This window comes from Trypanosoma brucei, chromosome 10 (assembly GCF_000210295.1).
Source record: "Trypanosoma brucei gambiense DAL972 chromosome 10, complete sequence".
In the NCBI taxonomy this organism is placed as follows: domain Eukaryota; phylum Euglenozoa; class Kinetoplastea; order Trypanosomatida; family Trypanosomatidae; genus Trypanosoma; species Trypanosoma brucei.
The window spans coordinates 586,082-601,285 of record NC_026743.1 but is presented as its reverse complement, the minus strand read 5'-3'; the positions used below and the strand labels follow the sequence as shown (position 1 = coordinate 601,285).

At 46.2% G+C, this 15,204-nt stretch overlaps 8 protein-coding genes across 8 annotated transcripts; all 8 read right to left on the bottom strand.

The window, feature by feature from the left end:
- Nucleotides 1–287: 287 nt before the first annotated feature.
- On the bottom strand, nt 288–1,352 carry TbgDal_X3110 (hypothetical protein, conserved; the record flags this gene model as incomplete). The annotated part of the gene is made up of 1 exon (XM_011779189.1): nt 288–1,352. One exon carries the CDS (start codon nt 1,350–1,352, stop codon nt 288–290), a length of 1,065 nt encoding a protein of 354 aa, XP_011777491.1.
- Nucleotides 1,353–2,933: 1,581 nt separating this feature from the next.
- Nucleotides 2,934–4,610, bottom strand: TbgDal_X3100 (glucose-6-phosphate 1-dehydrogenase, putative; the record flags this gene model as incomplete). Its single annotated transcript, XM_011779188.1, has 1 exon — nt 2,934–4,610. The coding sequence occupies one exon, from the start codon at nt 4,608–4,610 to the stop codon at nt 2,934–2,936; it is 1,677 nt and encodes a 558-aa protein (XP_011777490.1).
- Nucleotides 4,611–5,874: 1,264 nt separating this feature from the next.
- TbgDal_X3090 (hypothetical protein, unlikely) lies at nt 5,875–6,231 on the bottom strand (the record flags this gene model as incomplete). The annotated part of the gene is made up of 1 exon (XM_011779187.1): nt 5,875–6,231. One exon carries the CDS (start codon nt 6,229–6,231, stop codon nt 5,875–5,877), a length of 357 nt encoding a protein of 118 aa, XP_011777489.1.
- A 160-nt stretch (nt 6,232–6,391) lies between these two features.
- Nucleotides 6,392–9,250, bottom strand: TbgDal_X3080 (hypothetical protein, conserved; the record flags this gene model as incomplete). Its single annotated transcript, XM_011779186.1, has 1 exon — nt 6,392–9,250. One exon carries the CDS (start codon nt 9,248–9,250, stop codon nt 6,392–6,394), a length of 2,859 nt encoding a protein of 952 aa, XP_011777488.1.
- Nucleotides 9,251–9,602: 352 nt separating this feature from the next.
- Nucleotides 9,603–9,914, bottom strand: TbgDal_X3070 (hypothetical protein, unlikely; the record flags this gene model as incomplete). Its single annotated transcript, XM_011779185.1, has 1 exon — nt 9,603–9,914. One exon carries the CDS (start codon nt 9,912–9,914, stop codon nt 9,603–9,605), a length of 312 nt encoding a protein of 103 aa, XP_011777487.1.
- Nucleotides 9,915–10,388: 474 nt separating this feature from the next.
- On the bottom strand, nt 10,389–12,041 carry TbgDal_X3060 (hypothetical protein, conserved; the record flags this gene model as incomplete). Its single annotated transcript, XM_011779184.1, has 1 exon — nt 10,389–12,041. One exon carries the CDS (start codon nt 12,039–12,041, stop codon nt 10,389–10,391), a length of 1,653 nt encoding a protein of 550 aa, XP_011777486.1.
- A 592-nt stretch (nt 12,042–12,633) lies between these two features.
- Nucleotides 12,634–14,604, bottom strand: TbgDal_X3050 (hypothetical protein, conserved; the record flags this gene model as incomplete). Its single annotated transcript, XM_011779183.1, has 1 exon — nt 12,634–14,604. The coding sequence occupies one exon, from the start codon at nt 14,602–14,604 to the stop codon at nt 12,634–12,636; it is 1,971 nt and encodes a 656-aa protein (XP_011777485.1).
- Nucleotides 14,605–14,669: 65 nt separating this feature from the next.
- On the bottom strand, nt 14,670–15,014 carry TbgDal_X3040 (hypothetical protein, unlikely; the record flags this gene model as incomplete). Its single annotated transcript, XM_011779182.1, has 1 exon — nt 14,670–15,014. The coding sequence occupies one exon, from the start codon at nt 15,012–15,014 to the stop codon at nt 14,670–14,672; it is 345 nt and encodes a 114-aa protein (XP_011777484.1).
- Nucleotides 15,015–15,204: the final 190 nt, after the last annotated feature.

Genomic DNA, 15,204 nt, shown 5'->3' with positions numbered 1-15,204 from the left:
AGTAGCAGTGATGTTAACTCATGCGAATGCCGCAAACAAATAACACATGAAAAAATAGAAAGCACGTCCTACACATTCTTCAAACTTTACCACTCCCCGTCCTCCTCGCTAGCGTTGGGGATATTTCAGGAGGGACTTTGAACGAAACTTCGTGAGGTACTTCAAAAAAAAAAATCCACATGATTTTAAGAGTTAAAATAGGCCATATTAGTATTATTAATATATGCACATATTTGATTTAAACGTATTCGCGTTCCGAAACCAAAGTTTATTGAATTTAAAAGATATCATAAGTGTCCATGCGGCGTCTTTACATCCCCCTCCTTTGGAGTCTCAAGTGGGGATGCAACCAACTCGATGGGAGGCTGCGGCAACGGAGAGTCGTTTGAAGTAAGCAGCTGATCACTGCCTTCACTGTGCCATGACCCTGAAAGCGAGTGAAGGGCGGTAATCTCGCTCGTGTGCCCTTCAGACGCTGTTTCGGCTTCAACTACCTCTTCTCCAATCTCATTCTTTTCTATTTGTTCCTCCTTTTCACCTTCACGCCCTCCTTCTTTATCCTCTTCATTTCCTTTCCCCTCTCTAACAGACCGGCATTCGGTTACACTTCCATTGTCGTGCAGTTTCTTGTCATTCTCATCTGGAGATGCAGCAGTCATAGACGTGGTTCGCTCCTCCAGCGGCGTTCCACCGCGTATAGTCTTCATCATAAAAACGAGTATTAAAAGCAGAAACGCGGCGAGCACACCTAACGAAACAAGGAGGAGGAGGGGCCAAAGCATGTCAGTTCCGTCACTAGGATCAGAACTGACCATCACCTTGTGCGTAGACACACCTCGGATCGGTCCCCATTCTTTAGGTTGACCACGGGCAACGATCCACGGGTGTAATGCCACACGACCGCATTGTAGAGGTGTTGAATCTCCCCTTTTCACATTATGCGGTACGAGTGCTATGCCTTCCTTGCTTGCTGTGAACAACATTTCACGCAAGAGCCACATAAATGAACAGCGATCCGCGTCTGCACTGATATCTGGAGGGAGATACAACGGCGACATTGCTACGCCATACGGAGGTTCCCAGGAACAGTGGTTATGACCCAAGACATAGTGTGAGTAAAGACCGTATTTTCCTTTACACTGCGCATCCCTTGACTCATTGCTAACAGAAGTTCGCTCTTTCTCTTCTTCTTCGGGTACTCGAGCACTTCCAACATCACCATCTGTCATATTGTCCGCAGAACTCCAACTAAATAGGTTGTGTTGCACATCATCCCCACCACTCTGGGACGGGGTAGTGAGAGGTGACAGCGCAACTAGGAACAACGTTAAAAAGGCAGGAAGGGACTTCATTTACTTACAAGCGTGAAACTTCCTTCCCCCACCCCGCCAAAAAAAAAAAGGAAAAAGAAAGATAAGCATATACAACGAAAAGGGACCGGAAAAACTTTGTATAGCAAATAAGACCGTACCGACATCCTCGTACATCACTCATCAATAGTGACTGAAAGGACAATGCAATTAGTGTCACCCCGAATAGGAACGTGATACAACCCACACGCTTTAAAAAATACAACCCTCAGCCACCTAAACATAATTGCAGGGAATGTAAACACACCTTCCCTGCAACCACGGTGCGTACCAAAGGAAATTGCGCTGTAGCATTGCCTCCAAAACAGGAGAAAGCCAACAAGCACCGCAGCAATTTCTCCTAGTTTCGTTGTTTCAACAGGCGTAACTGAGTGCATGCGATACAATAACCGTACACGTCCAACAAGGGACAAAAACCGTACGGGCACATGTGAAGACAAAGAAAACTCACGAAGTGTCCAAAAGATGTTGTGAAAAAAAAAGCACGGAAACGTACGCAAATCTCACGTTTAACCTCAGAGATGAAGAACGTATTGAGGCCGCCGCCAACGTGATGCAAAAACTTACACGACTTGAACGGCAACTGACGAAAGAGGAATGAAGGCAAAACACATCACACCTTCTGATTAACCGGTTGCTAATCACATCGTGGATATTCCCCACGCAGTAACATTTGCACGCCAATGCCGATAGCCTCCGATGCCTCTTACCTACATGGCAGGTGTGGACTTGGTGTGTGGGTAGGGGCGTGGGTAAAAATAATAAGATAAAACGGAGGCTTTATATCAGAGGTAAGAGTAAAAGAAAAAAAAAGCATATGAGCACTGACCCACAGAAAATGAAAACAGAAGATGGCAATAACGGGGAAAAAGTAATTACGCCTGATGTTTATGTTTATATGTACTGAATATTTGGCATCCCCAACCTCCTGCTAGGTTATACCCTCTTTCCCTTCCAAGCACTTCAAGTGCACACACATACACACACACGTCGTCATACCCTCTACCGAACGTTTTTTTTTTCGTGTTCAACCCTCAAGGGCGTCTCCATGAAGACACCTCACCCGGACCGTAGGCATCTACAGAAGGGCGGCACTTGCACACGGGAATGAACGGAAAAGAAAGCTCTCACATTATTCCTGTAAAAAAAACAAAGGAAATAGGAACGTAAGTAGAAAGAGAAGGAGTTGAATGAATTACTGATTTTCGGTGAAGACATACAACAATTGTTTCTTCAATCCTGTAGGATGGCAGAGAAGACAAATTAAAATTAAGAGTGAAATAGGACCTGCTTCCACTCCTACACGGTCCTACGCACCACCTTCACCATCCGTCAACAAAGCACGTTATGTAGTGCAACACAAGTGCATAGAAACACATTTTTAAAGGTGAAAGAGAAAAAGGAAGAAGCGTTTGAAACACCACAAAGAGGTGTAAAAATAGGGAGAAGTAAAGTTTAATCAAATGGAAAACATGGAGGAATATTTTGTAGAGCACAGAGATCCCCTAACCCATTGCGACTATATTTGCGCTCGTATGAGGCCACTAGAAGCCACGAGGAAAATTACAAATGATGAAGCTTCCGCTGCTGGTAAATATCCCCTGTGAGAGGTTTAAACCCAGTGTCATCAACAAACTTTTGTGCTTCCGCCGGCCCCTTTGACCCAGCGGAGTAGGGGTACGTTGTGGTTTCTCCACGTTCAATAGCCTCCAAGAGTGGTGTGTAGATCCTCCACGCGGCATCGAGTTCATCCTTTCGAACGAAATTGGTGGACCTCCCCAGAAGTGCTTCGTGAATGAGGCTCTCATAGGCATCTGGCAGAGTTATGTTGTAACGATGTTCGTAGGAGAGGTCAAGTTCGGTCTGGTGAGTGTCTGAGAGAACGCCGGGTGTTTTTGCGGTAAGTCTCAAATACATTGCCTCCGAGGGCTGCGCTCGTATGATCAGTTCGTTGCGCTGTGCGGCAACTCCAAAGGGGCGGATTTCATCCTTAAACTGGATGCGTATGCCGAGATAGCGCCGCTCCACCGCTTTCCCCGCCTCTATGATGAATGGCACACCGTCCCAGCGGTCGTTGTTAATGAACAGTCGAAGTACCACGAATGTCGCGCATTTACTTCCCCTCGGCACCGTTGGATCCTCCAGGTAACCAGGAATAGAACCGTCTTCAGACCTCGTGTACTGTCCCAACACGCAGTCGGCGGGAGTCACGGGATTCACATGCCTTAGTACAATTACCTTTTCATCACGTATATCCTCTGGGCTTAGTGAGCGTGGTTTCTCCATTGCTAACAGTGAAAGGATCTGGGTAAGGTGGTTTTGCACCACGTCGCGGATAATACCCGCCTTGTCAAAGTAACCACCGCGGCCCTCCGTCCCGATAGACTCCTTAAAAGTGATCCGGACGCACGCGATGTTATTATTGTTCCATAGTGCACTGAAAACACGGTTGGCGAAGCGGGTGACAACAATATTTTGCACCATTTCCTTCCCAAGATAATGATCGATTCGAAAAATTTGGGATTCTTCGAAAAGAGGCTCCAACTGCCTCGAAAGTTCATTAGAACTTTCCGTGTCGTGCCCGAATGGCTTTTCAATAATTATTCGAACCCACCCCAGGCCCGGTTTCTGCATCACATGAGTGCGAATCCCCGTGCACGCATGCATAAATACAGAAGGTGGTAACGCAAGGTAGAACAACCTGTTGCCTCCTTTCTGTTTTCCTGGAAACGACTCCTCAAATTTTGTTATCACGTCGTTAAGACGAAAAAAATCATCCGCACCGTCATACGAGCCCGAGATATAGGTGATTGTCTTCAAGAAAGCCTCAATATGGGGGCAGCGATCCTTAGCCCGAGGAAAATGCTTAGCTAGGCTCTCTTTTTTCCATTGCTCCACGTCAGGCATTTTGGTGCGAGCGTAGCCGACAATGTTAATCGTTCGCGGAATTAATCCGTTACAGAATAGTTGAAACAGCGCCGGGAACGTTTTATTCCTCGCCAAGTCACCGCTTGCCCCAAGCACGACAATAGTAAGTGCTCTTTCCTTCAATTCAGGTGCAGCAGCATCCGGGATGATGTCGCATGAATCCTTCCTGAGAGTGTCTGCAACCTTTCTACAATTCTGCATCACATATTCTGGGATATTATCGGGTCGGTCTCGGAGGGTCTTCTCACGTAAGACATCGAAGAACCTATCCACCTCTTGTAGGAACCCTAGTTGGGAAAGATCACCGTCCATTTTTTTTTTATTAGTCGTGTTAATAAATTAGAGATGAAGACGTATAGAATTATTGCGAGGTCGCAAAAAAAAAAAAAGCGGCAACACCAACAAAGTTGGTTCTATAGAAATGACTAAACCTGTGGACACACCAGCCGTTGTGCACAACCTTGGGGTGGGCTTCCTTTCGGTACCTTACCTCACTTCCCTCAGAAACAGCCCGTACTAGAAATAGATGTGTATGTACGGTGGCGCAAACTTCCTATACACACTATTCGCCTGTCGATATACGTCTGAAAGACCAAGGCAGCGAGAAAGTGACGGAAACAATAAGAAAGGGTGAGGAGTTAGTCGAAGAATGAGCGCACCTCATATTGGCAGTGAAGCGGATACACCGCACATTTAAAAGCATCCCCCTCTCTCATGGCATGAGTTGGCGGAGACAAATAAAAAACAAATTTGCATAGGCTCGAGGGAAACAACCGCATTCAACGTTTCCACTTGGGGATCGATCGTCCGTTCAACACAGGAAAGTTGGAAAAAATACGCAAGTTTTCAAATAAAAGGCACAAGTTTCAGATCTCTTAAACGTTGGTTCAGTTCATCAGCGTTCTCATTGCCGCATACAAAATACAGCACAGCACTTCAGCTGGTTCGCTTCGCTCGCTTTTGCCACAACAACGATGAAACAATAAGGGCAATGATTCAGCAACTGGATTAAGTAGAGGTATGCTCCAATGTTTTTCACGCTAAATGCAACACGCAGGGGAGTAAAGAAAAGCAAAAATAGAATTATGTGCAGTACTAACGGGATGCATCACCCCCCTTTTCCAGTTTTGGAAAGAACTTACCTTGCAAAAAGTGGGCGCTCCAAATGGCAATGACACCTCATAAGCATGTCCTCCGGCCTTAACACGAAGCTCACAACCCCGTAGGACGTTTAGTTAAGTCAACAATACTCCTCCAACTCAACAATGGGAGGGCAGATGAGCACTTCGAGCATCCGGAAATATCCGCCGTTGGAGGAATATCACCACCGCACCAGGGAAGAGGGGAAAGAAAAGCAAACCCAGGTCACACCAGTGGCTAGCAAATGTTCCTCATGTTCACGGTAGTTACTGCGCGATAACTTCTCCCGGCGGTCGGAGGTAGAGAGATTTCGTATGGCTACACAAATGGCAAGTACCCTGAAGTTCTTAGAATTAATTTAAAAAAGGGAGGAGTTTTGAAAAGGGTGGATAGGCAGTGTGGCACGACGAAAGATGTGAAGATACAACCTGCTTTCTCATGGTCCTGACGATGCAAAAACGGAAAGAAAAGGGGCCAACTTCAACGGACTTTGTGAAGGGATATACAAAAGAACGAAGGGGTAGCAAAGAAATAATTTTCTACACCCAACTAGCATAAGGAAAGAGGTAGGAGAACAAAATAATGACAACTGATACCGCGTGTGTAATGGTATATTGGGGTCAAATCGCGCAACGTAAGGACAAAAAGCGATAATAGTAATAGCACGCACCACACGCTCCTGCATATTCGTACCCCCAACCATCGCGCTTCCTACTCGATGCTTTCGTCCCCAATTCCTCCAAATCGGGGACGGTCCACGAAAGTTGAAAAAAATGTGGCGACCCATGGTCATGTAATTCGCAACACACACACACACACACACACACACACACACACACACTCCAAAGACGCTCAATGTTCCAAGTCTGCAGGTGTTAAGTAAGTATTAACAATAACGAATGATAATAGTGCAGAAACCGCACCCCTAGTGACACAGGTCCCGACCCGCCGGCTCAAGCCCACGTCCGCGTGGCTCGATGATAATTTCGAGGGGATATGCCTGCGCTATCGTCAGGCCTTACGGGTCCACCAGCATGTCGAAAGAACAACGCTTTGTCTTCTGTGTCAAGAGGAGGCAGTTCAGCAGATGCCATCGAGTATCGCTTGTTCATTTGTGTTGGGTTGAGTGTTTGCATGAGTCGTTTCGAAACTTCTCGATTCGTGCTGTTGTCATCATTTTGTCCACTAATATGGTTGTACTCATGTACCGGGTTCGTGGTCGCGTTGTCACCGTTCCAGGTGTCCTTATAGGTGGTGATAACCGTTAAAACGACATCTGGGCTTATGTCTATGCTGCAGTCTCCCCCTGCCAAGCCTTTCCAGAAACCCACAAGAGCCTTCTGTAGCGGGGCAGGGCAAGGATGGGGTTCAGTTGCCGTTTCAATATCACTATCATCCATTTTGAGTGGTATGATAACACTGCAGACCTTTCCTCCCGGTTCACTGTAAACAGAGAGTCGCGACCCTTGCAGCAAGTACGCGGCCAGTAAGGCAAGTGCACGAGCACTACTCTCCGCGCTATTGGGCAACTGGAGTTTGGATAGAACGATTTGTTGGCCAGAATGAGCGAGGAGTGTGGAGGTGATGCCGTCATCTTTACCCACCTCCAGAAGATTGCAAAGAGGTGCGACTTGGTCCAACTTTACAGTTCCACCTGCCAACTCTGCAAGTGTTGAGGAGGCATCTACCGACATATAAGCATCTAGCGTGCACTGTCGGCCCACGAACTGAAGAAACGTTAACACACTATTAAAGTACGATTGGTATTGAGAGTTCAACAGGTGGGACGGAGGGGGTCTACCGAGTGCGCCCGCGCGTTGAAAAACTCTCCAGAGTCTTTGTACTAGTGTGATGTTTGTGGTTGTACCATTAATACTTGTGGTTCTGCTGTGGCATGCTGGGGCGACTTCACTTCCGATAACAATTGCGACGAAAGTTAAGTGCAGCGGCTGCTGAGGTTCATGTTTTATCATCTCAGACTTCCTAGGTGCCAGCTTCTGCCGGCAAGCAAGAGGTTGCAGAGAATTGCAACCGAAGACGCCAGCATTGCGACCACCAGTGCAAGAAAAGGAGTTTTCAGCAGGATTGTAGTTTACTGGCAGTTTTGGTCCTTGCACATCTCCCTGAGGGTCGAGAACCTTCTCCTCGTCATCTTTGGCTAATACAGCTGGACGCTCTATGCCTAAAAGAGTAGAATGATCCTTCGATATCTTCAATTCGTCTACGTCCCGACGAGTCGAAAACCGCGACGTACTCGCGACAAAATTTTGCGTTGGAACACATCTCTCGTGTGGCCCGATCACTTGAACAACACGCGCAACAGGCATAGAGCGCGACAACGAAATAGTTTTCCACAATGTTCCAGAAGTTAACTGACGCCTCCACGTTTTCCGCAGCCGACTATGTGAAAAACGCAGTAATAGGGGGTAAACCAGAAAGGCAAACAACATACCAAACAGTACGAAGGTTTCGAATGAAAATAGTATACTCCCAGACACCAACGCAGCGATAAAAATCGAAACGCCTCGCTTCAACTTCTTCAGACGGTAAAAGAGATATACCAGCTCGAAATAGCAATCGGGTTGTAAGCCCTGAGTGAAAAATAATCGCGCCCGGATCAAGCTGTTAATGACGTGGTTGTGAGAGCCGTACAGCACAGCTTGAAAAGTCCCCTTCCGCTCTGCTAAAAATTGCACCGCATTCGGTCCCATACTCGTACGAGGTGGAACGCGGTAAAAGAAAACCATCGTTCGCACCATAGTCAACGCCTCGGAAACAATGGCAAATACTAGACCCATATCCACCACTTCGACAGATATAACAACACAAATAATACAAAGGAGCAGCAGCGTCTTAAGGGGGTTGCGCCATGAAAACGCATCGTGGAAACGAAGAACGGCATCAGCAAGCACCATGTAGGGGACAAGCACAAAACGCACAGCTCCTGAATTCATCTGCTGGTGCAGAGCCATGAGGTCGTCCGTTACCAATTCTGGTCCAATAGTGCTTAACGCCGCACCGTCACTGGCGTTGTCCATTCTCCTTCCGTTTTCCAACACTGAAGTGGGGGTTGCATTATCGTTGTAGTCAGGGCAACATAACATCGACGAAAGAGTTTTGGGGTTGAACACCACGCTGACAACCTGAAATGTCAGCACCCCACTGCCCCCAGCATCCTTTCCAAACATAGCATTGGTTGCAACGGCATTAAGATTGAGAGACTCCACTGCGGCAATCATGCTTCGTTTCGGTTGCAAGGTAACGCTAACGCCACCACTTGTTGCAATCAGATCTCTTAAACTAATCTTAGCGACACCGACGCACAAACTGGGTTCATCGTTGTTAAAATAATGTGGAAAAGTAGCTCCCACAGCAATGGTCTCCTCCTTACTTAGCAGGGGAGCGAGCTGAAGAACACGTATCTTCACATACCGCTCTACGACGATACGAGGGAGAGAAGCAATAATCGCCTGAGAATAATTGCAGTGAAACCTTTTCGTACGTATCTCACTGGCATCCCACTTTGATTTTATCTGCTCCTCATGCTGTCTGCGGTCGGATACAGCCTCTACCGTTGAACTCTCGATACGTACAAGGTTTTCAAAAACGAACTGAACCTTGACTTGGGGTTTGAAATGGTCACTAGCGTTTACGCCTCCTCGAGGCAATCTAACGAGTGAATTATTGGCATATAAAACTTGCGGTGAATTTTGACTTAGCTGATGCATACGAACGAAACTCTCAGCATCAAACAGGGACAAGGAGTCGATGCCGGCGATGCGGAGTTCCATATGCATCATACAAGACTGCATTGAGAACTAAATCACCTTGGTAGAGATACTACACTACCCAACCCCCGAAGCACAGGATAACGATGGCGCGGTGACGTGGCTCAAAGAAAAGAGGGGGGAAATCATTAAAAAGAAGACAAAAACAAAACACGAGTGCTGCTGACGCACGTGATACATTACGTACAAGCTACGATTGTCGAACGTTTCAAATGGTGAAAAAACAGACACTAAGTTACACTCACCTCATTAATAAAGCTTACCGCCACATCAAAACAGTCATGTGGCCAAAACCACTCGCATCGAGCAACCATACACCATAACAACAGTCTGCCGATATCATAATATGTGTCGTGCTGGTTCGAGGCCCTGTTTGTCACGGTCCAGTGCCAACGCAAATGCTTAAGAGATTATTTAGCGAACGAGTGATATTGTATGCCCAACCACACGACTGTAAAACGGCGAGCAGCAGTTTGTTGGTTGAATTCGAGAAAAGCGATAACGTCACCGCTGATTTGGGTGATCTCGATGGCAATACCTCCCCGGGTGTTGAAAACGCAAAATGTACGTAATGAATAAAACAAAGCCAGGGTGCTTTCATCGGGGGGGGGGGGGGGAGAGCTGTGTAACGGCTAGAAGATGGTTCCACAGCGCCCATCGCAGGCTCGGTATAATTACCCCTTCCCATTCAACATCCAAAATGGGCCTCCCTACTTCCTGAACAAAAAAGCACCCAACATTCACTTCCCTTCATTACAACATACTGGTGAAAACTTCACGCTTCCTCATAAACTACTCTCCCAATAGTTCATTTAAGACGTTTCAACAGGATGGTGACACACCTCGTGTACCTCCTGTTTCCTCATCCTAAACATTGCATATGCAGGAAACGCAACAAAAATTGGCGGGCACATAAGGAGCAGCACCAGAGGGATTTGCGAGCACGTTAGAAGAGTTGCTGCCAACACAACAGTTTAGTATACAGAAAATATTCGAGAATTAATTAACTCGATCAGTGAATTGTCCGCCGCGGATCAGCCCCCTTTGAATACGATGGACGCAACCCCTCTCAACGGAAAACACTACGGGTAATTTTTTACTCCTTGACATACCGAGGGTCCTGTATCATTTTAGAAAATTTAACGAAAACTTCGTAGATTCTCTAGTCCCCCTTTTCCCTCGTGGGCCCCCCGACATTTTTCTTTCCTTTGTCTTCTACGCATCTTTCCTCCCCATCGTCATCATCGGCCTCACAATCCTCCTTACGGCTTGTGTCCACAGGATAAATCCACCGCTGGTACAGCAATATGATGAAAACAATGTCGTCGCGAAGGCAAGCCAAACGATGCAACAAAGGCATCGTCACAATAAACGCAAAGAGATCGTCTATAATTGTATTAAGTGCTCGGTACACAAATGTACGCCAGGGGAGTTGGGCGACACTCTTCATCTTATAATTTATAAATATTTGAGGTGTCATCATGGCAAATCCAAATATGTAGATAAAACGTACCTGTGTACCGATGAAAAAAGAATACCAACCCCTGTGAGTGTTGAAAAGTGCGGAGTACACCGTGTAGCATGCAAGAACGGGTGTCAAGAGGTACATAAGGTAGCGAATGGCAACGTCATCATGTTTTCTCGTCCTTTTGTCATAGCCATCACCGAACTGCAGGCGGAGTCTACCGCCTTCCCCTCTCACAAAATGCGCGGTTTGAGCAAGCTTCCAGTACTCAATGAGGACTCCTATACCGCTTGGAAGTAAAATGGCCCATGAAGTTTCATCGTTATCATAAAGATATAGAAATATAATAGTTTGGGAATAACAGTTCATGATAATCGTCCGCAGTGACAGACCACGAAAGTCCTTGCGCCGTCGCCAGAACATTACGTCATTGGACATAGCCAAATATTCAAAGAACATGTGAAGGATGGAAACTAAGAGAGTTAGCGCCAGAAAATATGGGTTTGTCTCGAGAAATATTCTCTTTATTTCCTCTGCGTCTTCGCTCCTCATAAGTCCCTTATCCTGATTCTGTTTCAGGGAGCGATCAAAATTGTATTGGATTCCCAACTTCCACGACGTAATGGGTGAAATACGAATCGTAAAATTTAGAGGAAATTCCGCCGTCGTTTTGTTTAGCTCCATGAGATGAGACCGGAGCACCCATATATTGTTTATGTAAAGCAAAGGAAGGTACTTTCCCGATGCCTCCTCTCTCGCGTAGAGATGTCTGATTTCTGGTGGAATTGGGCTGGGAAGGTCAACGACAGGGCTAAGCGTCAACACTGGTTGGAAGTATGCCTTCCATGTGGTATTCGCTTCAGTTTCTTCCTCATCACGGCTCAGTGGCACGTTTTCAGTAAACAAGTTGTGAAGCTCCGCAGCACGTCGCGAAGGAAGAAAACGAACCATTGGAAACTCCTGCGTGTATACGAGATCGTATAGTCTCATCACAACCTTTAGTGTAGCGCTACAATTTCTTTTAAAACACGACTGAAGGTTGACGGTATAATTTCGAGAAATCCCCTCCGTTCCTCCAACAACTATCCGCCTGAAGGAATCCCTTTTGAAAAGGCCTGGTTCGACAGACATGATCTCGACGTCGTAGGTATCACCTTTTTGTGAATAGTAAGCATGCTGCGGCACATCAGGAACTGTCTCGCTACCCCTGTCCACCCACCCAAACATCCCCAGATTTTTCAGCGCAAGTGCAATAAACGCCACCAATAAGCCACGAGTAAGGAGCACCTTCCATGAAGGCTTCTCGTTGGGGCGTCTTGCATCATCACGTACTTCCATATTTTGTGGCATACTTCATGGACAGACAAGAAATCGTGTTTTCTACTACCAGTGCCTAACGTAGTTACCTTCCAGAAGGGTAGAATGTAAAGTTGAATAATTATGGTTATTTATTACTACTTTTACTCGAATATAATGAAACCGGAAAGAACAAAAGGGGCACACTACTGATAAAGTCATTGCTTTCAAGAAAAAGGGGTGTAGTTATTTGAAAAATGTCTCCGCCCTTTAAAAAAAAATCAGCACCCTTCTGCAGAGATGTTCAGAAATTTTACCAAAAATAAATTACACTATACAAAAAGACACTCAATCACACAAAATTCGTCAGCGAAGTGACTTTGCTGCCACCCATAAATGTGTATGAGGGAAGGGTTGCCACTCCGATCTCTGGCGACTGCGAAAGAGAATAGTTTCATTTCAGGAGCCACCTATATTATATTTTGACACACCTAGACGACAGAGCACTCGGGACAACTCCCCCGGGACAAAAAAGAAACTGTTGCGAGTGGTAGGGGGAAGTAGATCGACCGCCGTCCCCCTCCCCCCTAAACGACCCCGGGCAACGGGAAAGTCTTATCGTTCTCTGCAACCCCCTCAGGTGCATCTAGAGGAAATGATATAACAGAACGATCGTAGAGATTACCGTAGCAGACAACATGGGCAAATCAAATGACACCTTCACTTCCGAATCGGTACATCGTCGTCTCCAAGTATCCGATGGATTCTTCCTCTTGTTTTCTTCCCATAGGCGTGCGTGCCTCGAAACGATTTCAGAGTGAGTGGCATCTGTTAAACGAACGCCGAGAATATGCTCCAACGGAGGTCTCAGAGTGGTAAGCATGCGATTTGCGAACTCATCCCTAACACGAAAGAGTACGTCGACCTTAGAAGGGGCACGCGGATGTTCTCGGGTAACGGCCACAAAAGCGACCTCCTGGGAGTTGACCGTCGGAACCAGATCAAAGTTAATGTAAGCACGCCGTTGTTGTGCGCACCGATGAATGGCACTACGCATTTGTTTCGCAAACCTAGTCGACACGACGTCAAACCAGTTCACTGCCTCATTGTCAACACCTTTAAGGAGAGTCATTTCTTCTGAGGAGATTGCCCTCGGTGGTTCTCCCGTTACCTCACGGTGGGGGGCCATATCGGTATGCTTCCCTTCCTCCTCACGATGCACGTTTTTACCTTTGTCTTTCCGATCCGGTACGGACAAAATAGGTGGCTCCCATGGAAACCACAATAATTCGCATAGAAAAACCGTGTGCACAACAATAACAGTCAAACGATAAACTGACGGCACCCTACACGAAAACGCAAACAGATCATCTAACAGTAGCCCAAATTCAGTGCAAATGAAGTTTAAATAGGACAACCGTCGGGTAGGCAGTTTGATGTACGCCAAGGGTATCGAACATTTTTTCATAAAAATGTTGTCCAACAGATTTGGAGTCATGTGGTACAAATGTGACAGGACGTATATAACTCCAAAAGCTAACTGGAGAAAGAACTCAAATGCATCGGCCCAGCAAAGTATCCGTCCACTTTGATACATCTGAAGACAATGAAGAATAAGCGGCCCCCCTGCGAAAAACATTGCTTCCCTGTAAAGGTCCACATAAGAGCGCTTTACCATGCCAATGATTTCCCACTCTTCTGCGGACGATTTGGCACATGATACACAGTAAAAAAGAACTTGGAGTAATACAATGACGCGAAAACCGGATATGAATAAGGTATCATAGACGGTAAATACCCCCATTGTCAACGTCCGACACATCACCTGAAGGAACCATGAAAACTCCTTACTTCCATTTATGTGAGCATCACCATTGAAAGCTTGTATTAAGTAGTATATATCTTGCGCTGCGTAAAAAGCAATATTGTACAGGCGGAAAAAGACCAACGAGCGAAGTTGGGCAAGTTCCTCCCCGTACCTATCAACCAACTCGTATCTTTCGCTCCCTTTAGCGAGTAAAACATCGTGTGCATGCTGAATCTTCATCATATGTACACGGCATGAGTCGCAGTTGGGGTTCCGATCAGGGTGCCAACGTCTCACAGCCTCTCTGTAAGCTCCTTTAATCGCTCTGGCATCAGATCCTTGAGGTATTCCCAGTATACTATAATGCAACTCTGACTCTACGTCAATAAGTACTTCCCACAACGGCCAAAAATACCACAGTGCGGGGAGCAGGAAGGTTAAAACTATTATGATGCGCACAAGAAGGAAACTTACCGAACCATACCTCCCTCTCCGATGCGTAAATTCACGCAAGCAGCAATCGAGCCACCTCGACTCCGCTTCAAAGTGTTCCGCCAGTTCCTCCTCACTAGCCTCACCATCACAAACTATGTTAGGGATGGTGATTATCTCAACTTCAGTGCCCCTTTTCTTTTTTGTAGCAAAGGAATAATTAATCGCTTTCATACGGTTAACGAAAGCAGAAAATTCATGATTGTTCTCTAAAGCGTTGCGACCAGGGGACAATTTTGGACATTCGGGACCAGTGGTCTTCGCACCGCCTGCCACTCGTTCCCTTACCCCGCGATGCTGATCACTTCTGAGGAACATGTGCCTCCTATAAGAATATCCTGTGGAATAGATGATCCAGGGAGAAATGTGTAGAACAGTGCAGTTTATAAAAGGTGGTCTAACAACAAAACAACGTTACCTTGGAAGGTGGGCAAAGCAAATGAATAGAATGCCAGGTGTTGTATACCCCATAATCCACTTTTCTCTGTGAAACCAACATGTAACGCGAACGTAAACCAGCATACACGACTACAACGCTCTAACAACATAATCAGCAAAACATACACGCACCGACAGAGCGTCCACCCGAAAGAATTGCCAATTATAACCCAATAGAAGGGAAACCTGCATGGGCATATGCACGAAAAAAACGTGTGCGTTGAAACGTGAATATTAACTTTAATCCAGAGACTGGAAGTATCTCGCGTCAACTTTTCTCCACAATACATCAGTGAAGTAAATGTCCTGCAGCATCTCAAGGAAGTGAAAGCGGGCCACCCCCATTACTCAACGAAGTTCAGAGGCGTATAGGGTACTAATATAAGAATTTACCGTCTCTGTATCCAGCACCAAAGTAACTGTGACTAGAACTGATTTTTGTGTTACACATAGCAAGTTAACAAAAATATCACGGCAAGT